The sequence below is a fragment of the Haliotis rubra genome, unplaced genomic scaffold (assembly GCF_003918875.1).
Source record: "Haliotis rubra isolate DU_JTF1 unplaced genomic scaffold, ASM391887v1 Scf194, whole genome shotgun sequence".
NCBI classification, from domain to species: Eukaryota; Metazoa; Mollusca; class Gastropoda; order Lepetellida; family Haliotidae; genus Haliotis; species Haliotis rubra.
Genome location: NW_025765936.1, coordinates 345978 through 373960, shown reverse-complemented (window position 1 = coordinate 373960; position 27983 = coordinate 345978). Strand labels below are relative to the sequence as shown.

The following is a 27983-nucleotide window of genomic DNA, read 5'->3' as shown; positions in this document are numbered from 1 at the left end:
AAATAGCGTCTGACTTTTTCTTAACTTCATTAATAGCGTCTGACTTATTTTTCTTAACTTCATTAATAGCGTCTGACTTATTTTTCTTAACTTCATTAATAGCGTCTGACTTATTTTCCTTAACTTCACCAATAGCATCTAACTTATTTTTCTTAACTTAAACTTACGCAGCACAGATTTTAATCCCTTCTCGGCTAACACCTTGATTGTATGACTGAGATTACCATTTCATATCACTGAAAGATTAAACCCCTTTAAAATTTCTAAAGCTGAATCAAACATAAAATGTATATTTATTGCTTCCTGAGATTTTCTAAATATTACAATTTAGTTCTTTCAGTTTTCACAGTTAATCACCATGTCTTACACCGAAGTTACGGTAAATAGAAAGAGAATCAAGTTATGACTTAATCCAGCAGCAGTTCTACCCATTCAGACTATATCGCCGATAATAGAAGTAAAATAAAGTAAAGTCACCAATGTCTAAACCATCAAAAACATTTTCGTGAAAGTCTAATTCTAAATCTTCAATGAGTGGTGACAGTATTTCCCCTTGTCTAAGGCCAGTGTTGCAACTGAGTGAGTGAGTGAGTTTGGTTATACGCCGATTTTATTACTATTCCAGCAATATCACGGCGGGGGACACCATTGTGCCCATGTTGGGAATCGAAAGCTTTAACCACTAGGCTACCCTACCGTCCCTGTTGCAACTGAATATTTAATTATAATTATACATTATAAGTTGTATGCTTCTCTCGAGGGTAATACGGTCTGATGTACGCCTCTTTGTAGCAGTGTCATCCCTCGCCTACCGCTCGGGTGACACTGCTACACCCGAGCAGTAGGCGAGGGATGACACTGCTACAAAGAGGAGTACATCAGACCGTATTACCCTTAAGACATTAAGTACAGCTCAAACAGAGTGCTGTTTGTGTCAGACTATAAGCGGATGATCGAAATGACCGTCTTGAAATCAATACTGTATTTCCCACACAAGACCTAAAACCTGGCTCATTCAGGGAGTGAAGAAACTGGCTACTTGTGTATTTCAGTCAAAATTCGTATAACGAACGGCGGTTATAACGAACTAAAATTGGTGGTGCCTCTGTGTTCGATATAACCATAGTTTACTGTATTTTTAAATACTCTTAAATGCGACGTTAAATCCCATTTCACCCGCCCCATCCTGCTAACCCGCACTTACCTTGGTGTATGTAATTATGTCAAAAGAGCCCTCCACTTCAGCGTTACTCTCGACGTCGTTCGTCATCGGGTGCGACGTCTGCACACCGTCTACGGACATCGCAGCATGCATCGACTGCACTATGAACTGCTCCGTCTGAAAAGAGGAACTTCGTTTTGTTGGCTTGGTTATTCGTGTGTGTGTGTGTGTGCGTGCGTGTGTGTGTGTGTGCGTGCGTGCGTGCGTGTGTTTGTTTCTAACCACACTCAACAAAATTGTAGGTTTTGTTTTCCTTTATGTTGATCGCGACACAGAGCAATGTATGGCGACGGTCTGTAAATAACCGTGCCTAGACCAGACAATCCAGTGAAAACCAAACAATCCAGTGACCTTTATACTGAGCATCGACCTTTGCTACTGGGATACAAACAAGTAAGCGAGCCGATCTCTTACCGCGAGCATGGGTTACTGAACATCAATTCTTACCCGGATTTTCACGGGTAAATATCATAGCTGCATGTTAATCACAACCAGACAAGCCTGTGATGGATAGTGTCAATAACGAACCAACCGCCTGACATCTATATATTCAGCTGTCTTTTACGATCTGCATAGGGGTAATATTCTTACCTTGAATCCTAAAGTGTGAAAATTGGAATTTGTTTTTTAAAACTCACCGACCTCCTGGCAGGATAGATTGTGCCGACCGCAAAGAACTCCAAGAAGGAGGCGAAGGACTCGTTTAGCCAGAGCCACCACCACCACTTGGGAGACACAATGTTGCCGAACCACTGCAACACACAAAAAACATTATACCTGTATGATACATCGTTAAAACAGCAATATTCTTGTACACTACTATACATGAAGAGACACGATGCACTCTACCTTACCAGCCAATAGTAAGTTATTGCAGATTAAGGCATTAATATTCTCGATACTACTACATGAAGGGACACGATGCACTTTATCTTACCACCCAGGTCAGTTTTTATAACATTCAGACAGTAATTTTTTTGTACACTACATGAAGACACACGATACACTATACCTTACCAGTCAATAGTCAGTTATTGCAACATTCAGACAGTAACATTCTTGGATACTACATGGCGTAACACGATGTAATATAACTTACCAGTCAATAATCAGTTAGTGCAATATTCAGACAGTAATATTACTACAGTCATGTAATATAACTTACCAGTCAATAGTCAGTTATTGCAACATTCAGACAGTAATATTCTTGGATACTACATGACGTAACACGATGTAATATAACTTACCAGTCAATAGTCAGTTATTGCAACATTCAGACAGTAATATTCTTGGATACTACATGACGTAACACGATGTAATATAACTTACCAGTCAATAGTCAGTTATTGCAACATTCAGACAGTAATATTCTTGGAGTCTCTATTGACGTTTTATAACTTTACCAGTCAATAGTCAGTTATGCATATTCAGACAGTAATATTCTTGGATACTACATAACACGATGTAATATACTTACCAGTCAATAGTCAGTTATTGCAACATTAGTAATATTCTTTTTTATTATTTTATTTTTATTCATATATGTTATTGATATTTTTTTAGACATTTAGCTTACCAGTCTCTATTTGTCATTCATGCAATTGTTTATTTTTATTTAAATTTAAATTATTATATTTTTATTATTTTTTTTTTTATTCATTATTTATTGATATTTTTTTTCTTTGATTTGTCTTCCTTGTTTTGATTTGTGTGTTGTGTGTGTGTGTGTGTGTGTGTGTGTGTGTGTGTGTGTGTGTGTGTGTGAGTGAGTGCGTGTCTGTGTGTGTGTGTGTGTGTCGTGTGTGGGAGTGAGTGTGTGTATGTGTGCGTTGGTGTGTGGGAGATGGTGTGTGTGTTTGTGTGTGTGATTTTGTGTGTGTGTGTGTGTGTGTGTGTGTGTGTGTTGTTGTTGTTGTTGTTTGTGTGTGTGTGTGTTGTTTTTTCCTAGGGGGTGGTTGTTTGATACGCGGGAGCTGTTGGTTGGAGTATCCTTCCTATTCGTTCATGGATATATCATGCTTATAGTTGCACCTGCCCACGATCAGAAACATGTTTTCAATCTCTTATTTCGATATCGGACATATTGAAGGTTATCGTTTTTGACACGATCGTTCACTCCGGGAAGACTGTCGCTGCCAACCGCCATCGAAGCCAACTGTGTGAACCAAGTGCATATTCAAGCCTTCCATGTGTGGGCGAACTTGTCGTCGTTAGGCCACTCATTATTTGACAAGCAGCATCCTCGAAAGAAAGTGAGGGAGTGAGTGAGTTTAGTTTTACGCCGCACTCAGCAATATTCCAGATATATGGCTGCTCCTCGAAAGAGAAGAATATTAATGACTACAGATGTTATTTATCTCTGATTGTTGTCGATTTATGAGTCACTTCAAGACTCCGAAATGGTTTTAATGACGCCGCGAGGGGGTACAGGTCGAAAGTAAGACTTTACCCATGATACTTTTTTTTATCTCCTGCCCCCATCGTCGACGTCTTGAACTTGTTCCCCGATATATGCAGTTGTCATTGAGATGTTCAACGTGATAGCGATGACGGGTTAAAGCGATTTATGGCCAGTCACATTTACTCATGTTGACTTTAACCGCACATAAACCTCAATATGCTGTGGAAGGTTTGGGGTTAAGAGAAGATGATAGTGTTTGTACGAAGCCTTATATTTGCTTCCCGTTCTCATTCAGTTTGAGGAGAGTGATTGAGTGGTTTTACGCCGCTTTCTAGCAATATTCCAGCAACATCACGGCGGGGGACACCAGAAATGGGCTTCACACACTGTACTCATGTGGGGAATCGAACCCGGGTCTTCAGCGTGACGAGCGGACGCTTTGATCATTGGGCTACCCCAACGCCCAGTTTGAGGAGACTTTATGAATTCGTGATCAGATTTGGCGACTTTGTTGTCTGTTGACCGCAAGTCATTGTACCCAAGCTGTGAAGGATTTTGCTCATAATGTCGACCACCTGCTTGCCTCACCTCGCTGATTGACAGGACGCCGTTGTATTGCTGGAATATTGCTGGTGAAGCGTTACAAAATCAATTCTAATTCAACTTAGTATGTAACACGAGTTCTGATTGGTCAATGCCATAAATTTCCGACCGTATAATCAGTATATACGGTCGCAATTTGAAAACCGATTCATCAAAATCTTTGAATGCATCCCTACTCTATTGTGGTAACGCTGTATTGCAGGACTGTGTCATTTGCAGAAGCCATTGGTCAATTAACTGCCCTATCCAGCTAAAATGGGTGAAATTTGTGTTAAAAAAGAGAAAACAGAATCATAAATTTAATTTTAAGTTCAAACAACTAACTCGCAACGGGTTGTTGACCCAACACTGTTAGATCATGAAACAAGATTTATGACGTCATTTTGTAGCGTGACGTCACCTGCTGTGACGTCATTTGACAACAGAACTGATAATGGCCCGCAGTTGAGGAATCAGCGGGCCGCTCATTTCTGTAACTAGAGGGCGGTTTCATAATTCCGTCCATTTTATCTATAGTACTATGATCTATTCATCATTGTCAGATTTAGTCTGTGTGCACATAATAAACGTGTGTAGTTTGAAAAGGGAACTACTTTTTCTGGCGATGGTGTAAGTTCAAGGAGTGATATGATTAACCTTTGACCCAGAGGAACTTTGACCTGCTTTAAATAATGAATTTCTTTTACGAAAAAACAGCGTAAAAAGAGTTGAATTAGAATGGGGATAACTGTACTGTGTTTGACGAATTGGGGGCCGCTAGCGGAGCCGATATAATAATAATAATAATAATAAAATAATTCTATAGCGCCGAGTTCCAGCTAGGCTGCTCACAGGCGCTTGTGCAGATCAGTCTATTTCATTTCAAATAGATGTGTCTTTAAATGTTTTCGAAAAGTTGGTAGACTTGGGGCGGATTTTAGCGACATAGGGAGGTTGTTCCATAGCATGGGATCTGCACATTCAAAGCAGCGGTCCCCGTATTTGGTCCTGGATGGTCTGGTGATAAGCAGATCTTTATCTTGTGATCTAAGAGTTCTTGTTGGTCTATGGTTGTTTAGAAGAGATGACAAGTAAGATGGAGCAGTGTTGGTCTTCAGGCACTTGTAGATAATGGTAAGCACCTTGAATTTTATGCGTCTGGCAACGGGTAGCCAATGCAGTTCTCTTAACCTGGGGGTGATGTGGTCTCATGGAGGACAAGGAGTTATTATCCTGGCGGCTGTGTTTTGTATCACCTGGAGTCGATGAACCAGGGAAGCTGTTATCCCAAACAAAAGTGAATTGGCATAGTCAAGGCGAGATATGACTGTTGCTTGAGTGAGAGTTTTGGCGGTTTCATCTGAAAGATATCGTCTTAGTTTACCAATCTGATGAAGATGATAGTGAGAAGACTGGCACATTTGGGTGACCTGCTTGTTCATGGTCATGTGGGAGTCAAAAACAACTCCTAGATTCTTCACTTGGGAAGAGGCAGGCACATTCACAGGTCCAATATTGACTGAGAATTCTGTCATACGTTCCTGTAAGTGCTTTGGCCCAGCAATGAATGCTTCCGTTTTGTTGTCATTATAACGTTAAATTTGCGGCTATATAACCACCGGTATACGCCCCGAATTCGTCAAACACAGTACAGTTATCCCCTTAATCTAAAAGTGCGTTTTGAAATTATATTGCCCGAAGGATCAACAATAAGGGTAAATTTGTTTTCAGCAATACTTATTATACATCACAAGTTGGATTCACGTTTATTGACTTGTTCAATGCTAATTGCTCCATTGTGTTGATGCTTTATTCATTCTTTTTACAATCCATTCTTTTTACAATCCGTTCTTTTTACAATCCAACATCTTTATACCGCCTTGAGTTCATAAACCGTCAAAAAAGTTTCTCGGGGGCAATCAATACAGCTCATCAATATTCACAAACCTTATGGATGAGAACTACTTTTATTTTGTGACTGTGACGTTTTGATACAGATTCTAAAGCTAATCAACCTTTGTGATATTTCTGTCATTTCACGATGACGTTATATTACCAATGACGTCACGATGATCTGACAGGCATGATGAGGCAATATCGTCACGTCGATCTCTCCAAAGAGATATCGCTTGATCTCACCCAAACGATATCTCCTGGGAAAGCCATTTTTTTTATGTAAAACGAATTAAACGATAAAATCTAAAAGCTCAGAGGAGTTTCAGCTTACATCCATGCCTGTTGATATGGGTGATATCGTCCAATGTTTGTGTCTTAGAAATGTCTGTGTGTTGGCCTAGTGGTTAAAGCGTTCCCTCGTCACACCAAAGATACGGGTTTGAATCATGGGTACAATTTGTGAAGACCATTTCTCCTGTTCTCCGCCGTCATATTGCTGGACTATTGCTAAAATTGGCGTAGAAGCTTACTCACTCACGCTAGGACTTGATGTACATGATGACAGAGGTTTGCTTTAAAATCGTCTACAAATATGTCGGGGATATAAGATAAAAAATATGGATCCTATCATCGATAAGTGTAAAGAATTTCAAATATACTGAGGGAAACAAATAAGGGAACACCACTTCATGGCAGTGTTCCTTTATTTATTCTCAGATTTCCTCCCACAGCGCTATTCAAAGTTGATGATGAAAAATGCAAGATTATTAAGGTGAGGTGAGGTGAAATTGGGTTTAACGTCGTGCTTGAGAATATTTTGCTCATATGACGACGTGCATGCGTGTGTATGTGTATGTGCGGCTTCTTGTACAAGCCCAGACTTAAGCTGGTTTTATAGTGCTAGCTCACTGAAATACCAAGCCGCAGTGAAGCATGAATACCCCACTCAGACACATTATACTGACTCCGAGCCGACCAGTCCTTGTTGTACCCATTAATGCCGAGCGCCAGGCAGGGACCAACAAGTACCATATTTTAACGTCTTTTGGTATGACGCGGTCGGGGATCGAACCCGCGACCTTCCGCTCTCCCGGCGGACGCTCTAACCGCTTCACCACGGAGGCGGTCGAAGATTATTAAGGAACACTTTAATTCCAACATATGTTATGTGGCCTGTCTCACAAACCCTACAGAGAACCCATGTGTGATGTCATGGTTGTAAATCGACTGTGGTTAAATACCCGATAGTCTGACATTTACCACGATTTTATTGACTTCTTGCCAGTTAAAGAGAACATGAAGGGTTTGTATATAAGATAACCTGTCGACGTTTGTCTGAAGCGCCAAGAAAGTTCTCTCTCTTTACACCAAAAGGAATTTGTTTCTGAGGGTAGTTGAGACGGAGTATTCTGTCGCACTGGAGTCTTATCTTATGTGACCGAGGTTTTCTCGAAGGCCACACTTTAGCCTTGTTTTCGAAGATATTCCATCCTAGATGTTAACTGGAAATTGAAAATTATGTTTCTCTTTTGAGAAACTTGCCATTTAAATTTTTCCAAAGCATAAGTTCACAAAAAGGGTAAATTAAGCTAACAAAATAGTTTCTAATATTTTCCATCACACCTTCGAGGGAAAACTGCCATTGTTATTGGCATTCGACTCTCGAAAATAGTTCAAGGTATGATCTACATAGGTCCTTTAAGAGCCTTATCAAACCAGAAATATATTTGTCTGTATTGACATCAAGAAATATCAGACGCACATTTGTTCAGCTCCGACTAGGTTTATTAGATTTAAGTATTAATAAAGGTAGAAGATTGTCTATAGAAAGAAATATGAGAATTTGTCCATTATGCACTTCATCTATTGAAGATGAAATTCATTTTATATGTGTATGTCCATATTATGATGATCTTAGAAGAAAATATATTTCAAGTAATTATCTATCAAAATATCCAACGATAGCCTTTGTCTCGATTCTCACTTCCAGAAATGAAACTGTTATCCGTAACCTTTCTCTATTTGTAAAACATGCTGTTGTCTTGAGAAATGATAGGTTATCTAAGCAATAACCATTATAATTGCCATTGTATTATGTACTGTAGTTATGTATATGTATGTAACTCCTTGTATATGGGCCGGAGGCCTTGAATACAATAAACTTGACTTGACTTGACTTATCCACAATGAAGACACTACGCATATGCATCTTTGACCGAATGTAGAAAAACATTGTAAAAAAATGTTTTGGCCACAAATTGGCTTAACGCTCCGAAATGCTGCGTAGCCCATCAGTGGAACCCGTTTAACCATGACCTACCTGGTGAGCTAACTCGTGCGAGATCACTTCGGCAACCCAGCTGTCTTGAGACGCTGTAGACACACCCTCTTCGTAAAGAAGGAGTTCCCTGTAGGTGATGAGGCCCCAGTTCTCCATGGCGCCGGACACGAAGTCGGGGATGGCGATGTTGTCTGCACAGACGCAATTGCTATTATAGACGCTTAAATACATATGCGTGTTATATATTTTATAATTTTACATATTGATGAATAGCACGTATATTTCAAACCCTGTATGGGATACATTTATTTCTTTTAAATAAGATATAATATTTTTCAGTAAAACTTTCATAGAATCCACTGCTATGAGTACATACAAACTCACAAAGACACACAAATTCAACAAGACACCCAAATCCACAAAACGCATCATTTTCCAGAACAACGTCGAAATGGTTTGAAAATAGTTTTCGATTGTGACCTACAAGTCACCTACATGTTGTCAAGAATACAAGAGCTACCGTGCCCAAATGCAACGCTGCCAGCGCATCACGTAAATCTACATTAAGGGCTGACCCTAAAGCTTTTATAGATTGACACTTAAATACATGTATGTATTATGAATTCGGAATGTTACATATTGGGGAATATGCATGGGATACATTTGTGTTTTGGCAAAAAATATATTAACATTCTTAAATAAAACACTCATAGAAACCCCAGCTATGAGTACATGCACACACACGAAGATACACAAATCCAACAATACACACAATGCACAAAGACACACAGATCCCCAAAGACGAAAATCAATGAAGATGCATGAATACGCTAACACACACCATCCACACACACAAATGTTTTGAGACAAACAAATGCACAAAAGCAAATATCAACAAAGACACACAACCTCACTCAAATACACAAATGCACAAAGAAGCTAAAAATCCCAATGACACAAATCCATAAGACACCAAATTGCACAAATACTCATCTTAACAAACAAAAAACATGAACAAAGACACACAAAGGAACAAAGACACACAAAGGAACAAAGACACACAAAGGAACAAAGACACACAAAGGAACAAAGACACACAATGGAAAAAAGACACACAAAGGAACAAAAACACACAAAGGAAAAAAGACACACAAAGGAACAAAGACACACAATGGAACACACAAAGGAACAAAGACACACAATGGAACAAAGACACACAAAGGAACAAAGACACACAAAGGAACAAAGACACACAAAGGAACAAAGACACACAAAGGAACAAAGACACAATGGAAAAAAGACACACAAAGGAACAAAGACACACAAAGGAACAAAGACACACAAAGGAACAAAGACACACAATGGAACAAAGACACACAAAGGAACAAAGACACACAATGGAACAAAGACACACAAAGGAACAAAGACACACAAAGGAACAAAACACAAAGGAACAAAGAGAACAATTGAACAAAGACAATAAAGGAACACACAATGGAACAAAGAACAAAGACACACAAAGGAACAAAGACACACAATGGAACAAAGACACACAAAGGAACAAAGACAAAGGAACAAAGACAACACAAAGGAACAAAGACACACAAAGGAACAAAGACAACAAATGGAACAAAGACACACAATGGAATAAAGAGACACAGAGGAAGAAAGACACACAAAGGAACAAATACACACAATGGAATAAAGACACACAAGGAACCAAGACAAACAAAGGAACAAAGACAAAGGAACAAAGACACACAATGGAACAAAGACAAATGTCCAAAGACACACAAAGGAACAAGACACACAATGGAACAAAAAAGAACAAAGACAACAAAGACAAAGACACAAAGGAACAAAGACACACAAAGGAACAAAACACAAAGGAACAAAGACACAAAAGAGGAAAAAAGACAAACAATGGAACAAAGACAAACAAAAGACAAACACAGACACAAAGGAACAAAGACAAACAAATGAACAAAGACACACAAAGGAACAAAGACACAAAATGGAACAAAGACACAAATGGAACAAAAGACAAACAAAGGAACAAAGACACACAAAGGAACAAAGACACACAATGGAACAAAGACACAAAGGGAACACAAAGGACACAAAGACACATAAACAAAGAACAAAGACACACAAAGGAACAAAGACACACAAAGGAACAAAGACACAAAGGAACAAAGACACACAATGGAACAAAGACAAACAAAGGAACAAAGACACACAAAGGAACAAAGACACACAAAGGAACAAAGACAAACACAAAGGAACAAAGACACACAAAGGAACAAAGACACACAAAGGAACAAAGACACACAAAGGAACAAAGACACACAAAGGAACAAAGACAAACAAATGTCCAAAGACACACAAAGGAACAAAGACAAAGGAACAAAGACACACAAAGGAACAAAGACACACAAATGGAACAAAGACACACAATGGAACAAAGACACACAAAGGACAAAGACACACAAAGGAACAAAGACACACAAAGGAACAAAGACACACAATGGAACAAAGACACACAAAGGAACAAAGACACACAATGGACAAAGACAAAGACACAAAGGAACAAAGACACACAAAGGAACAAAGACAAACAAATGTCCAAAGACACAATGGAACAAAGACACAAAGGAACAAAGACAAACAAAAGACACACAAAGAACAAACACACACATGGAACAAAGACAACAAAGACACACAGGAACAAACAAACACACACAAAGACAACAAAGACAAGACAAATGACAAAGAACACAAGAACAAAGACACAAAGGAACAAAGACAAACAAATGTCACAAAGACACACAAAGGAACAAAGACACACAAATGTCCAACAAACACACAAAGGAACAAAGACACACAAGGAACAAAGACACACAAAGGAACAAAGACACACAATGGAACAAAGACACACAATGGAACAGACACACAAAGGAACAAAGACACACAAAGGAACAAAGACAAACAACCAAAAAGACAACAAAGGAACAAAGACACACAAAGGAACAAAGACACACAAAGGAACAAAGACACACAAAGGAACAAAGACACACAATGGAACAAAGACACACAAAGGAACAAGACACACAAAGGAACAAAGACACACAAAGAACAAAGACACACAAAGGAACAAAGACAAACAAAATGGAACAAAGACACACAAAGGAACAAAGACACACAAAGGAACAAAGACAAACAAAGGAACAAAGACACACAAAGGAACAAAGACACACAATGGAACAAAGACACACGTCCAAAGGAACAAAGACACACAATGGAACAAAGACACATACAAAGGAACACACACACAAACAAAAGACACAAAGGAACAAAGACAACACAAATGGAACAAAGACACACAAAGGAACAAAGACACACAAAGGAACAAAGACAACAAAGATAAACAAAGAACAAAAGGAACAAAGACAGACAAAGGAACAAAGACAAAGAAAGGACACAGGAAGACACAAAGAAGGAACAAAGACACAAATGAACAAAGACACACACAATGGAACAAAGGCACATAAAGGAAATGGAACAAGAATGAAATGCACAGCAGGAAGGAGCACAAAGACATACACTGAAAGGAAACAAAGACACACAAAATGAACAAAGACACACAAAGGAAACAAAGACACACAATGGACAAAGACACATAAAGGAACAAAGACACAACATATACATGGATGCACAGTGGAAGACATAGTGGACATAAAAGACATAGTGAAGAACGCAGACACACATGGAATAAACGATGGCATAGAATACATGGAAATATACGGATGTATAAATAAAGATATAATAGTGGAATAAGGATAACATATGGACAAGGAACATAATGGAAATATAAAGAAATATATAAGAAATAAATAGTATTAAAGGAATAGACCACATAGCCAAGAGCATGGAGGAACGAAGGACAGTGAGACAAATGGAATGAAATGAGCCTTAAGGACATGAAAGAAGAAAGCAGGGACGAAGGAATAGAGGAGAGTATAAATGCCAGGAAAGTGATAAACACACGAATGGAAGGATGGAATAGAAGGATGGAAGGAAGGAATAAGGAAAACAAAAGGACACAGAAAAGAAATGGAGTGGATAATGGAGTGGAGGAGGAAGGGACAAAGGAAATGGAAATAAAGCACAGAAGAAAGGAGAAAGAAATGGAATGCCGGAAGAGATGGAAAGGAAAGGAAAGGAAGAACAGGAAAGAGTTTAACTGGAATGGAAATAAGGAATGAAGAATGGAGGAATGGAAATGGAAGAAATAAATGGAAGGAAATATAGTGGAAGGAAGGGGATGAAGGGATTCTGGAAGGAAGGATGGAGGAAACAGAAGGGTGGATGGAGGAAACAGGAAATGAAATGGAAGGAATGGAATGGAATTGAAGGAGTATGGATGAGATCGTTGCGTCTTTCGGCAGATGCTAGCTTGATAATCCAAGAGTAAACATTCTTCCTATGGGTATTTCACTTAAATGCCATTCAAAGACTCGACCGGCTAATCAGTTTTACCTTATTTGGTATGCATGCGTACCATGTCGGTTTCAGCGACAGCTGAATAGCGCCTCTCTCTGTGGAACCAGTCGAACAAATCCATGCCATATGGCATTCTGCCAGCGGGCCCGACCGGCGTCATTCATCATAGCATTAGGACGTGCCAGCGTCCGGTACTGCAACGACATAAAATCAGCAGCAGCAGCAGCATCAGCATCAGCATAAGCATCATCAATATCATCAAAACAACAATCACATCATCATTCACGTCGCCATTGTCATCACCATCACTGTTGTTGCTGTTGCTGTTGCTGTTTGCAACATACCAGTATTTATCACCATTATCCACATGTTGTTGCTTTCATCGTGTTTATTGTTTCTGGTATCAACATCACTATCATCATCACCACCATCATCATCCTCATTATCGTCGTGATTGTCAGTTAATGCGTTCGTGCGTGAGTGTGAATTAGATTCAGCAAATCAGATCAAGTGACTACACATGATACAGCTGTACTACTTTTGAATGCCACAGATAAACCCTACCCATGGGATGAGTGAGTGAATATGGTTCTATCCCGCTGTTAGCATATTTCCAAAAGTATCACAGCAGGGGACATCAGAAATGAGCTTCACACATTGCACCCATGTGGGAATCGAAACCGCGCTTCGGTGTGACGAGTGAACGTTTTGACCACGAGCTATAAGCTACCCATAGTCCCCATTTGTCCTTGAGTGAGGTTAGTTTTACGCCGCTTTTAGCAATATTCCAGCAATATCACGGCGGAAATGGGCTTCACACATTGTACCCATGTGGGGAATCGAACCCGGGTCTTCGGCTTAACGCGCGAACGCTTTAATCGCTTAACCCCTCCCCCCACTACCCATATTGTCATTGGATCCTCACAGGTAGAACAAGGTGGGATGCACTATGCATATGGAGCTTATACATATTTACTCAGCAGCGACACGATCATCTCTGAAGGACACGCTCAGTTCTTTGCTAAACAACTTATCTTTGCTTTGTCATGGTCCAAACATGTCGGTCATATTTACATAGACGCCCTATGTCTAAAGTACACACAAGTTCAAATCAAACAAATATATTATTGTATATTTACTGTACTTTACTGTTTTGTGCTTACACGTGTCAACCCGTGAAAGTCCGGGTTAGAATGTGCCTTCAGTAACCCATGCCTGTCGTAAGAGGCGACTAACGGGATCTGGCGGTCAGACTCGCTGACTTGGTTGACACATGTCATCGGTTCCCAATTGCGCAGATCGATGCTTATGCTGTTAATCACTGGATTGCCTGGTCCAGACTCGATTATTTACAGACCGCCGCCAAATAGCTGGAATATTGCTAAATGCGGCGTGAAACTACACTCACTCACTCACTCACTTACACGTGTCATCTAGGATGAAGCAACCCCAAGGGTGCCGTTTTACAAAGCGATCTTAGCGCTAAGGTGACCGTAACTCCCATACCTTAACATAGACTTAAGGTAGCCTTAGCGCTAAGGTTGTTTTGTACAACGGCACCTAGATCGTTTTGATAAGGTTGTCGCAAGGGCGGTTCACTTTAAACATCGTCTTCACAAACGCTTAAAGGGGGGCTACGAGTGATACTCAAAGGATGGATACGTTACCCTGAACAGGTTTCAACAGAACTCCTCATCCCACAAGGATTAGTATACCTGTTTAAAAACCCAGCGACCCTTTGAACAGCACGATTGTGTAATTCTAAACTACTAAAACTAATGCTAAACGTTGGTTGGTTGGTTAACCACTTACACGTCAATATTCCAGCTATATGGCGGCGGTCAGTAAATGATCGAGTCTTGACCAGACAGCCCTGTGATCAACATCATGAGCATCGATCTACACAACTGGGATACGAGCCTGACCACTCGATCCCCTTAGTCGCCTTTTACCACAAGCATGGATTACTGAAGACCAATTCTAACCCAAATCATACAAAACCCGGCTTTATAAAAATACCTTGATCGTACCGTTATATTTGAGGTTGTGTTTTCCAGTTGGTCGTAGTCACAAATGATGAAGGCGAGGAGGTATGTGGACATTACCGGCGTCGTTGCAAAGCTATCAGCTGTATAGTTGCCCCTGTAATGGAAAACATGCAAAAACTAATCCGACAGTTATTTGTCACGACGAACTATAAGATCCTTAAACTGGTCTTAGTGTTCATCGCTATACCACCTCGCTATACCACCTCACCTGGTCTAACCAGACGTGATGTATATAAAGGTCTCAGAGTGACCTTGCTATGCCACCTCACCTGGTCTAACCAGACGTGATGTATATAAAGGTCTCAGAGTGCCTCGCTATACCACCTCACCTGGTCTAACCAGACGTGATGTATATAAAGGTCTCAGAGTGCCTTGCTATGCCACCTCACCTGGTCTAACCAGACGTGATGTATATAAAGGTCTTACAGCTCCTCGCTATACCACCTCACCTGGTCTAACCAGACGTGATGTATATAAAGGATTTAAAGCTCCTCGCTATACCACCTCACCTGGTCTAACCAGACGTGATGTATATAAAGGTCTTACAGTGCCTTGCTATGCCACCTCACCTGGTCTAACCAGACGTGATGTATATAAAGGTCTTAAAGCTCCTCGCTATACCACCCTCACCTGGTCTAACCAGACGTGATGTATATAAAGGTCTTACAGCTCCTCGCTATACCACCTCACCTGGTCTAACCAGACGTGATGTATATAAAGGTCTCAGAGTGCCTTGCTATGCCACCTCACCCTGGTCTAACCAGACATGATGTATATAAAGGTCTTACAGCTCCTCGCTATACCACCTCACCTGGTCTAACCAGACGTGATGTATATAAAAGGTCTTGCAGAGTGCCTCGCTATACCACCTCACCTGGTCTAACCAGACGTGATGTATATAAAGGTCTTAAAGCTCCTCGCTATACCTCACCTCACCTGGTCTAACCAGACGTGATGTATATAAAGGTCTCAGAGTGCCTTGCTAAAGTCTAATCCAGACCTGCTATACCACCTCACCTGGTCTAACCAGACGTGATGTATATAAAGGTCTCACCAGTGCCTTGCTATAAAGGTCCACCTCACCCTGGTCTAACCAGACGTGATGTATATAAAGGTCTTACAGCTCCTCGCTATACCACCTCACCTGGTCTAACCAGACGTGATGTATATAAAGGTCTTACCAGCTAAAAGTCCCTCGCTATACCACCTCACCTGGTCTAACCAGACGTGATGTATATAAAGGTCTTAGAGTCCTCGCTATACCACCTCACCTGGTCTAACCAGACGTGATGTATATAAAGGTCTTAAAGCTCCCTCGCTATACCACCTCACCTGGTCTAACCAGACATGATGTATATAAAGGTCTTACAGTGCCTCGCTATACCCACCTCACCTGGTCTAACCAGACGTGATGTATATAAAGGTCTTACAGTTCCTCGCTATACCACCTCACCTGGTCTAACCAGACGTGATGTATATAAAGGTCTTACAGCTCCTCGCTATGCCACCTCACCTGGTCTAACCAGACGTGATGTATATAAAGGTCTTACAGTTCCTCGCTATACCACCTCACCTGGTCTAACCAGACGTGATGTATATAAAGGTCTTACAGCTCCTCGCTATACCACCTCACCTGGTCTAACCAGACGTGATGTATATAAAGGTCTTACAGTGCCTCGCTATACCACCTCACCTGGTCTAACCAGACGTGATGTATATAAAGGTCTTACAGTTCCTCGCTATACCACCTCACCTGGTCTAACCAGACGTGATGTATATAAAGGTCTTACAGTGCCTCGCTATACCACCTCACCTGGTCTAACCAGACGTGATGTATATAAAGGTCTTACAGTTCCTCGCTATACCACCTCACCTGGTCTAACCAGACATGATGTATATATAAAGGTCTTACAGTGCCTTCTATCGCTATACCACCCTCACCTGGTCTAACCAGACGTGATGTATATAAAGGTCTTACAGTTCCTCGCTATACCACCTCACCTGGTCTAACCAGACGTGATGTATATAAAGGTCTCACAGTTCCTCGCTATACCACCTCACCTGGTCTAACCAGACGTGATGTATATAAAGGTCTTACAGTGCCTTGCTATGCCACCTCACCTGGTCTAACCAGACGTGATGTATATAAAGGTCTATAGAGTCTCAGAGTGCCTTGCTATACCACCTCACCTGGTCTAACCAGACGTGATGTATATAAAGGTCTTACAGTGCCTTGCTATGCCACCTCACCTGGTCTAACCAGACGTGATGTATATAAAGGTCTCAGAGTGCCTTGCTATGCCACCTCACCTGGTCTAACCAGACGTGATGTATATAAAGGTCTTACAGTGCCTTGCTATACCACCTCACCTGGTCTAACCAGACGTGATGTATATAAAGGTCTTACAGCTGATGCTATACCACCTGCCACATGGTCTAACCAGTGCCTTACAGTGCTATGCCCACCTCACCTGGTCTAACCAGACGTGATGTATATAAAGGTCTTACAGTGCCTTGCTATGCCACCTCACCTGGTCTAACCAGACGTGATGTATATAAAGGTCTTACAGTGCCTTGCTATGCCACCTCACCTGGTCTAACCAGACGTGATGTATATAAAGGTCTTACAGCTCCTCCCTATACCCTCACCTATTCTTGTATATAAAGGTCCTCACCTCACCTGCTCTAACCAGTCGCTATACCACCTCACCTGGTCTCATTGGACAAGACTTCTGTATTAGCCAGTGACCGGTAGTTACGTCCAGTGGTCGTCTTCCTGACCAGGGTAATGTCAAATGTCGCCTTCAGAGCCGGTTCATCAAAGCACGGGAACGCTTTCCTCGCATGAGGTGCCTCGAACTGAGTAGATACTAAGTATCTGAAAGATAAACAAATAATATTAAGCCAGATTCTACGAAGTACTATTTTACCCGATCACAACATGAGATCACAAAGACCTTTTCAAGAAAATAATACACAAAAAGTTTCCCATTCATGCAGACATTGACTCGAATTTGAAAATTATTAATATGCATATACTTTGCAGGACGTAGGTGATAACTGTATACGAAATGTTACATCTTATTTGGCTTTGTTGGCAAATATATTGACGAAGACTTCAGCTTAGCATTTCTTTCTTACATGGTTTCATTCGAATCCGCCTTGTAGGAACTGAGATACAGGCCCTCCCCGTCGGTTCTCATTTTGGCGTCAAAACTCATCCCGACTGCATATGATCTTCCGGGTTGAAGGTCATTATCAAGGTGAAGGACGTAAAATTCCCGGACCTCGTCATAACTTGTGCTGACAATAGACGGACCCCTGTCGCTCAGGTTGTCAAGAGGTCGCAGGGATAAAGAGTCATTATTAATCATGAGATCTTTCTTGTGCAAGGTCACGTTAGACGTTGCTTGCGTTACGTTGATGACGATAGAAACTGTCCCGCTAAAGGTGAACAGAGACGAGTTGTCGCCGTATATCTCGGGTTGGAGTTCAAGTACGTAGTGGAAAGGTTTGACAGCTGTAGGGAGGCGGTAGTTGATGACGGGGGCTGGTGTTGTAATTGTTGTGGTTGGTGATGTGGGGATCGTTACTGTTGTCGTGGCTGTTGCTGCCGTTGTTTTCTCTGAGCATGCGCCACCTGATTGAAGTAATGGAGATATGAATACCTCCAATATGGCAATGAACGTCATATTTTCTTAACTAATGTTTTCAGTTTCAAAAAAAAGACGCAACAGACAAAAGCGATTGAACATCAGTAACATCTTCAAAATACATTTTCAACAAATATTTTTATATTCTATCAGATGACCTCATATTCGTCCAGTCAAGATTAAAGCCATTTTTCACCTAAAAAATTGAAGAACGACTTACAGACTTTAAGATCACCGTTTCCCGCTAGCTCCACACAGCGTCCCCGGAGCTCCTCTGGACCGAGTGGAGGCGTCGCTACTGTTTCACACTTGCAGACAACCTGACCTGGGGAAGCCAGGTGCACAACAAGCCCCACCAACACGGCCAAACAGACAGCAAGAAGGACCAGGACGAACGCCGCTCCATGGCTAATGTGAACTCCGCCGCTGCGCTTCTCCCCAGGCATTGAAGCGGTACCGTTGAGGTCGGACAGGGTATATTCTCCCATAGCCACCGGGTTTTAGCTGGGGAGAAACAGCAAAGCTTGATTTTAAATGTTGGACACTGGTTCGAACACAAACGGATCTATGTCAAACTTCAGTTGCATCATACAGCTACGGATGTGCCGAACTACAGTAAGATGATTGAACTACGGGTGTGTAGAACTACAGTGAGATGATTTAACTAAGGATGTGTCGAACTGTTATAAGATTGAAAACTTCAGATGTGTAGAACTACAGTGAAATGATTTAACTTCAACTGTTATAAGATTATAAACTGTGGATGTGTCGAACTACAGTAATAAGATACACCTACGTATGTGTCGAACTGCAATAAATTACAAACTACGGATGTGCCGAACTACAGTAAGATGATTAAACTACGGATGTGTAGAACTACAGTGAGATGATTTAACTACAGATGTGTCGAACTGTTATAAGATTATAAACTACGGATGTGTCGAACTACGCTAAGATGAAACAACTACGGATATGTCGAACTGCAATAAAATTATAAACTACGGATGTTCCGAACCACAGTAAGATCATACAACTACGAATGTGTCGAACTACAATAATACTATAAACTACGGATGTGCTGAACTACAGTAAGATTATAAGACAAAATATTATGGATGTCAACTTCTTCTTTATTGTACATACACAACGTTTCTGGGCTATTCCTTGCCCCTTCGTACAGTAAGATTATTCAGCTACGGATGTGCCGAACTACAGTAAGAGGATACAACTACTGAACTGCCGAACTGCAGTAAGATGGTGCAACTACGGATGTGCCAAACTACAGCAAGATTACACAACTACGGTTTTGCTGAACTACTGTCAGAAGGTACAACTACGGATGTGCCGAAATACAGTAAGATGATAAACTACGGAAGTGCCGAACTACAGTAAGATGATAAATTACGGATTTGGCGCAAACCGGTTGGATTGTACAACTATAGATAAAAGGATATGTCGATCTTCAGCTAGATTATGCAGATACGTATATCTATTTTGTGATACTAAACAACTGCGGATATGTCGAACGTTAGTACCAGCCATATCTTTTAGTTGACGTCATGGGTTGATTCATGTGTTTTGCAATGTCGGAGAAAGAAACACTGCATGTTGATTAGTACATATTTCATCCAAATTTAGTTGATCGTAAATACAGTCCCGGTTTATCTGTCAGAATTTGACGATCGTTCAGCTGAACATAGGTACCCAGTGTCCGGCCCGGAAAGCCACATTTCAAAAATGACTATTGCCGGGAAAGCCACATTTCAAAAATGACTATTGCCGGGAAGGCCACATTTCAATTACATGGCTGTAGGCGGTAAAGCCACATTTCCAATAGATTAATTAATTAATTAATTACCGTAACTTGTAAAAGAGTGTCCCCGTGTATAATATTGTTTTTACTCAAAAGGGTGGTGTTTAGCGACACCGGAGAAAGACTGTCCCTATTTATGGTTTAAACATATTTATTTTCAGAAACCTGGGTTGCTAAAAAACACTGTTCTTCTTATATAAATACCACCCCAGCAACATAACAATTCCAAAATAATGATGGTTACAGATGGTTATCTCCCATTTGACAGACACCCAATTGGCAGACACTGAACTAGAAGGTTAATGAGGGTAACACCTATGGGTATAATGGAGCAGGGTGAGCCTGAAACAGGTTCGTTACTGAAAAGTTTGATTGTGGGTAAATAGAACTTTGTTGTGATTAAATGATAAATGATATCTCTTCTCAAAATTTATTTTACTATCAATTACTATCGAATATAAAAACAGGTTTGTCACTGAGAGGTTATATTGTGTTTATTGATAGAAAAGCCCCCCTCCCAATAATAGCATATGTACAACTGAAGTTAATTGACAAAATGTTTTGTTGGAGAGATATAGATATGTACATATTTGAAAACATTCTGATTTGTAGTAAATGAGACACCTGCATTGCCATGTAAGATACGATTAATACCAATCAGTGTTCTAATTTTAGCAATACCTTCTTAAGATTGTAACAGTTTATGTCTTTGAGTAGTATACAATAGACATTCAAGGAAGTAATGAAAAACATTCTCACAGCCATGGCCACATTGACATGATGCGTCATTTTTTTTAAAAATTATTCTAAATAAATCGTAATTAAGTGCACTCGTCATATATCTTAATATTGTGTGCAAAACATATAACTTCTTTATTCCATATGAATAATATTTAGGTTCACATTTGTCTTTATTTGATTTATATTATACAACACTGTTCTGTTCACTGAACCGTAAATGTTGTTGTTTTAAGGTGTCTGCGAACTGGCTGTCTGCGTAATGGGAGGACACCTTACAGATAAACGAAAATAATTAAGAACTCATGTGTAGGTTCAGGCTCATAAAGCCGACCTTTCGACCAAACTTTACGGTTGAGTGAAATATACAGGTCGGCGTCCTGAGACGACACCACTGTGCCCATTTTTCTTAAAACAACAAAATGCAGTCACACGTAGAACAATAGGAGGATTAGTTTCAGTCTGTTTCAAAATAAGTCTGGTGATACCGTGACCACAAGTCTCAACAAACTGGTGACCACTTGTCTGAACAAACTGGTGAGCACATTTCAGAACGAATTGGTGAGCAGTAACAAATGTCACAGTCATGTGTATGCATATTAAATGAACACCCACTTCATCATTCATCATCATGGCTGATGCTCAAGTTGACGTTCCGTACATTGATTGATAATGCACAGAGTGGACAACATTTGATTTATGGCAACTAAACGTTGAGGGTTAATAACCAAAAGAATGCTCACACACACAGACAACAAACAAACATTCATACACCTACACCACACACACAGACAACATTCACACACCTACACCACACACAGACAACACACAACATTCACACACCTACACCACACACAGACAACATACAAACATTCACACTCCTGCACCTCACACAGACAACATACAAACATTCACACACCTACAACACACACACAGCAAAAAAACCCATTCACACTCATACACCTCACACACAGACAACATACAAACATTCACACACCTACACCACACACAGACAACACGCAAACATTCACACTCCTTTTACACACACACACACACAACAAACAAACATTCACACTCCTACACCACACACAGACAACATACAAACATTCACGTTCCTACACCTCACACAGACAACATACAAATATTCACACTCCTACACCTCACACATACAACATACAAACATTCACACCCCTACACCTCACACACACAACATACAAACATTCACACACCTACACCACACACACACACAGTTAAAAAACATTCACACACCTACGGCACACACGCAGACAACACACTAAAATTCACGGTCATACACCTCACACAGACAACATACAAACATTCACACACCTACACCACACACAGAAAACATACAAACATTCACGATCCTATTACACACACAGACAACACGCTAACATTCACACTCATACACCACACACAGAAAACATACAAACATTCACGCACCTACACCACACACAGACAACACGCAAACATTCACACTCCTATTACACACACAGACAACACACTAATACACACACAGACACACACACTAACATTCACACTCATACACCACACACAGAAAACATACAAACATTCACGCACCTACACCACACACAGACAACACGCAAACATTCACACTCCTATTACACACACAGACAACACACAGACAGCACACTAACATGTACACTCCTGCAACACATATACATTCACACTCCGACAACACACTGACAACACACAAACATTCACACAACTACACCACACACAGACAACACACAAACATTCACACTCCTACAACACACACAGACAACACACAAACATTCCCACTCCTATTACACACACAGACAACACAGAAACATTCACTAACCTACACCACACACAGACAACACACAAACATTCACACTCATACACCACACACACAGACAACACACAACATTCACAGTCCTACAACACACACAGACAACACACAAACATTCACGCTCCTACAACACACACATACAACACACAAACATTCAAACACCTACAACACACAGATAACACACAAACATTCGCACTCCTACACCACACACAGAAAACACACAAACATTCACGCTCCTACACTACACACAGACAACATACAAACATTCACACTCCTATTACACACACAGATAACACACTAACATTCAAACGCATACAACACACACAGACAACACACAAACATTCACACTCATACACTACACACAGACAACATAGAAACATTCACACTCCTACACCACACACACAGACAACATACAAACATTCACACACCTACACCACACACAGACAACACACAAACATTCACACGCCTACACCACACACAGACAACACACAAACATTCACAGTCCTACAACACACACAGACAACACACAAACATTCACGCTCCTACAACACACACATACAACACACAAACATTCAAACACCTACAACACACAGATAACACACAAATATTCACACTCCTACACCACACACAGACAACACACAAACATGCACACTCCTACAACACACAGATAACACACAAATATTCACACTCCTACACCACACACTGACAACAAACAAACATTTACACACCTACACCACACACAGACAACACACAAACATTCACACTCCTACACCACATACACAGACAACACACAACATTCACACACCTACACTAAATTCACAGAAAACACACAAACATTCACACGCCTACACCACACACAGACAACACACAAACATTCACACTCCTACAACACACACAGACAACACACAAACATTCACGCTCCTACAATACACACATACAACACACAAACATTCACACCTACAACACACACAGACAACACACAAACATTCACAGTCCTTCAACACACACAGACAACACTCAAACATTCACAGTCCTTCAACACACACAGACAACACACAAACATTCACAGTCCTTCAACACACACAGAGAACACACAAACATTCACAGTCCTACAACACACACAGACAACACACAAACATTCACACTCATACACTACACACAGACAACATAGAAACATTCACACTCCTACACCACACACACAGACAACATACAAACATTCACACACCTACACCACACACAGAAAACACACAAACATTCTCACGCCTACACCACACACAGACAACACACAAACATTCACAGTCCTACAACACACACAGACAACACACAAACATTCACGCTCCTACAACACACACATACAACACACAAACATTCAAACACCTACAACACACAGATAACACACAAATATTCACACTCCTACACCACACACAGACAACACACAAACATGCACACTCCTACAACACACACTGACAACAAACAAACATTTACACACCTACATCCCACACAGACAACACACAAACATTCACACTCCTACACCACATACACAGACAACACACAACATTCACACACCTACACTAAATTCACAGAAAACACACAAACATTCACACGCCTACACCACACACAGACAACACACAAACATTCACACTCCTACAACACACACAGACAACACACAAACATTCACGCTCCTACAACACACACAGACAACACACAAACATTCACACACCTACAACACACACAGACAACACACAAACATTCACGCTCCTACAACACACAAACATTCACACACCTACAACACACACAGACAACACACAAACATTCACAGTCCTTCAACACACACAGACAACACACAAACATTCACAGTCCTTCAACACACACAGAGAACACACAAACATTCACAGTCCACCAACACACACAGACAACACACAAACATTCACACTCTTCGAAGCCACACAGATAACACACAAACAGTCTCACTCCTACGACACACACAGGCAACACACATTCACACTACTCGAACACACACAAACATACACACTCCTAGAAAAGACACAGAACACACAAACATTCAAACTCCTACAACACACACAGACGACACAAGACCAAGATTCTCAAAATGTGTTAAGGCAGTGTGCGACATAGTTTCCAAATTTTGCTAGCCAGTCAGGCCAGTCTAGCTCACAAAATAATTACCTGAATGTACCTGAATGATTACTAGCTCAGAAAAATATTTCACTAGCCCAAAATTTGTGATGTAGAAACTAAGTAAAAGATTACAAAAATAGATGAGAATAAGATATTGTCGGCATGACACGGGTTTCATCATTAAGCTGTTAATGTGATGAACATTTTAATCAGGCCGTGATCTTCCATGATTTCGACCGCGTCATACCAAAGAGAGATTGATATATTTACAAAATGTCGGCCCCATGAATATGCACTAGCCAGTTGGGCTTCAGTGACTGTTGAGATTTACTAGCCCGATTGAAATATTCTCAAGCACGACGTTTTACTAGCCACATGAAATGGTCCTAGCCACAGGCTCCAAACAAGCATCACTTCAACTACACAGATTATTTGAACATATTAAACAGTTAATTTCAAATGCCTTTCTTCGAAGACTATATGTTTACGTACTGAAAGAAAAGGCATACGCACATGGAAACACACTCACACATGCATCCACTCAAGCAAGGGTACATACACGTGCACACGCAAACTTATCAACGTACACACATGAACACACTTGCGTACACTCAAGCTCCCAAAACGACCAACATTAACATCAAAATTGACATTCTAAGAATACATAGATAAAATATACTGCTCAGCTGAAATACATCGTAAGATATGCAGGAAGATATTCTCTTCTAGGTTTCTAGACAACAAAGGCTATGATATTAAATTCATCACTTCTATCTACACCAACCTTTCCACGATTCAGCCCGTCCAACTACCCGAGCGCATAACCACCAGCAATCCTCGTACCTCCCTATACAGGGCACGTGATCACGTGGGCATGCGAATTGTTGAACGGGTTTGCGCTTTTCAAACAGAAACATAATATCGGGCCAATATTTTCTTTATAAAGTTTATACGTCGTGACCTATATTTGGGGTGGTTTAACGGGTATTGAGACTGCCAGTATGAAGACCGTCGTGGAGCAGGTAAACAGACATGGACGGATATTTGGGAGATCATTCAATACTGGTTTTCAGAAGAGATATCACTTGTAAAACAGTTTTATCAGTGCGCGTGTACTTAATGTAGCAGGAAAGCCCGATGTAATACAGGTATGAGGTGTTTACATGGACAGGAGGCTTACAATCCAAACATCACAATCAAATTCTGGGGTTTGAACCTACAATCATAACATCGTTGGTCCCGATCCACAAAATCCCGTGAAGACAAAAGAGTTAAAGCTGATCTTCAGTAACCCATGCTTGTCGTTAGAGTGAGTGAGTGAGTTTGGTTTTACGCCGCTGTTAGCAATATTCCAGCAATATCACGGCGGGGGGACACCAGAAATGGGCTTAACACATTGTACCCATGTGGGGAATCGAACCCGGGTCTTCGGCGTGACTAGCGAACGCCTTAACCACTAGACTACCCCACCGCCCCGCTTGACGTAAGAAGGGATTACATTCCACAGCAATTGGCTGAGTCTCAGACGACTATGGTTTCTCTGCCGTGACAGAAGAGGTTTGAGGACAAGTTATCAGTACAGTGGAAAGCCAATGTGACTCGTTCGACTTCGATATCAAGCTGTCGAACTTGCAAGTCTCATCACAACGAGTGTGAGAGAGTGAGTGAGTATGGTTTTACGCCGCTTGTAGCAATATTCCAGCAATATCACGGGGGGACACCTGAAATTGGCTTCACACAAACCACCCATGATTGTTGGGAATCGAACCCGGGTCTTCGGCGTGACTAGCGAACACTTTACCACTAGGCTACCCCACCGCTCCTCTTCACAACGAAGCGACCATCCACTGATGTCACATTTGTAACGGATGTTTGTTTCTTTGTTCGTCTGTCTGTTTGCTTGTTTGTTTGTTTAACATTCCAGCTATATGGCGGCGGTCTGTAAATAATCGAGTATAGACCAGACAATCCAGTGATCAACAGCATGAGCATCAATCTACGTAATTGCAATTTGTTACGATGACATGTGTCAACCAAGTCAGTGAGCCTCACCTTCCGATCCTGTAAGTCGCCTCTTACAACAAGCACGGGTTACTGAAGATCAATTCTAACCCGTATCTTCACGGGCACCCTACAGGGATAAACATAGAGCCCCATTAATAACGCATGTGACATGCGAAGGATTTACACTCCGCCCCTCCCCAAAAACCCCAAAACAAAACAACCCTAACAAACAAACAAACAAACCCCAAATACAACAGAAAACATGCTTCAGCTATTTTAGAATTTATATCAAATAACTTTGTTGTCTTCATCGCTTTGTTTGGCATTATCTAACAGGAAACATCAATCCATCCGAAATTAGAATTCTCATTTCATAACAATATCACCACTGATTCATCACAAAGACAATCTTCACTTTCTGTGTCCTGGAAGCCTGTTCGTCATTGTTAAGCACTGTACCGTCACACGAACAGCTGAGATTGTGCTGGTGATCTTGAATCATTTATCTGAAACAAGGAGGCCAAAACACATAACAGTGGAACAGTATCGTGAACACGCTGGTCAGACACGTTATCACATCAATGACCCTCGACTTCCTACTCTTTTCAAGTAGATTCTTGAATACATTTTTATTTATGCCAACATGCCCGAGCGATCGCAAAAAAACCCAAAATGTCGGCTAAGAGTCAGAATGCATGATTTTGTTTGCTTCTTCAGCAATGTTACAGCTATATGGCGAGAATAAATAATCAGTCTGGACCAGACAATCCAGTGATAAATAGCATGAGCATTAATCTACGCAATGGGGATACGATGACATGTGTCAACCAAGTCAGCGAGCCTGACCACCA

General features: G+C 40.9%; 2 protein-coding genes across 3 annotated transcripts in view; both read right to left on the bottom strand.

Moving 5' to 3' along the window:
• LOC124274737 (aminopeptidase N-like) overlaps positions 1–26018 on the bottom strand; it is a 51101-nt gene extending 25083 nt beyond the window's left edge. Inside the window, exons 1-9 of the mRNA XM_046710109.1 lie at positions 25913–26018; positions 18807–19090; positions 18075–18573; positions 17644–17811; positions 14916–15027; positions 13037–13079; positions 8422–8573; positions 1861–1974; positions 1205–1339 (exon numbers count right to left, since the gene is read on the bottom strand). Coding sequence (XP_046566065.1) covers positions 1205–1339; positions 1861–1974; positions 8422–8573; positions 13037–13079; positions 14916–15027; positions 17644–17811; positions 18075–18573; positions 18807–19074 — 1491 coding nt within the window. The 5' untranslated portion in view covers positions 19075–19090; positions 25913–26018. The remainder of the gene's footprint in view (positions 1–1204; positions 1340–1860; positions 1975–8421; positions 8574–13036; positions 13080–14915; positions 15028–17643; positions 17812–18074; positions 18574–18806; positions 19091–25912) is intronic.
• Positions 26019–27398: 1380 nt separating this feature from the next.
• Positions 27399–27983, bottom strand: part of LOC124274757 (aminopeptidase N-like) — a 96921-nt gene continuing 96336 nt past the window's right edge. For both annotated transcript variants that reach the window (XM_046710125.1, XM_046710126.1), the window contains exon 22: positions 27399–27638. In XM_046710125.1, coding sequence (XP_046566081.1) covers positions 27635–27638 — 4 coding nt within the window. In that variant the 3' untranslated portion in view covers positions 27399–27634. The remainder of the gene's footprint in view (positions 27639–27983) is intronic.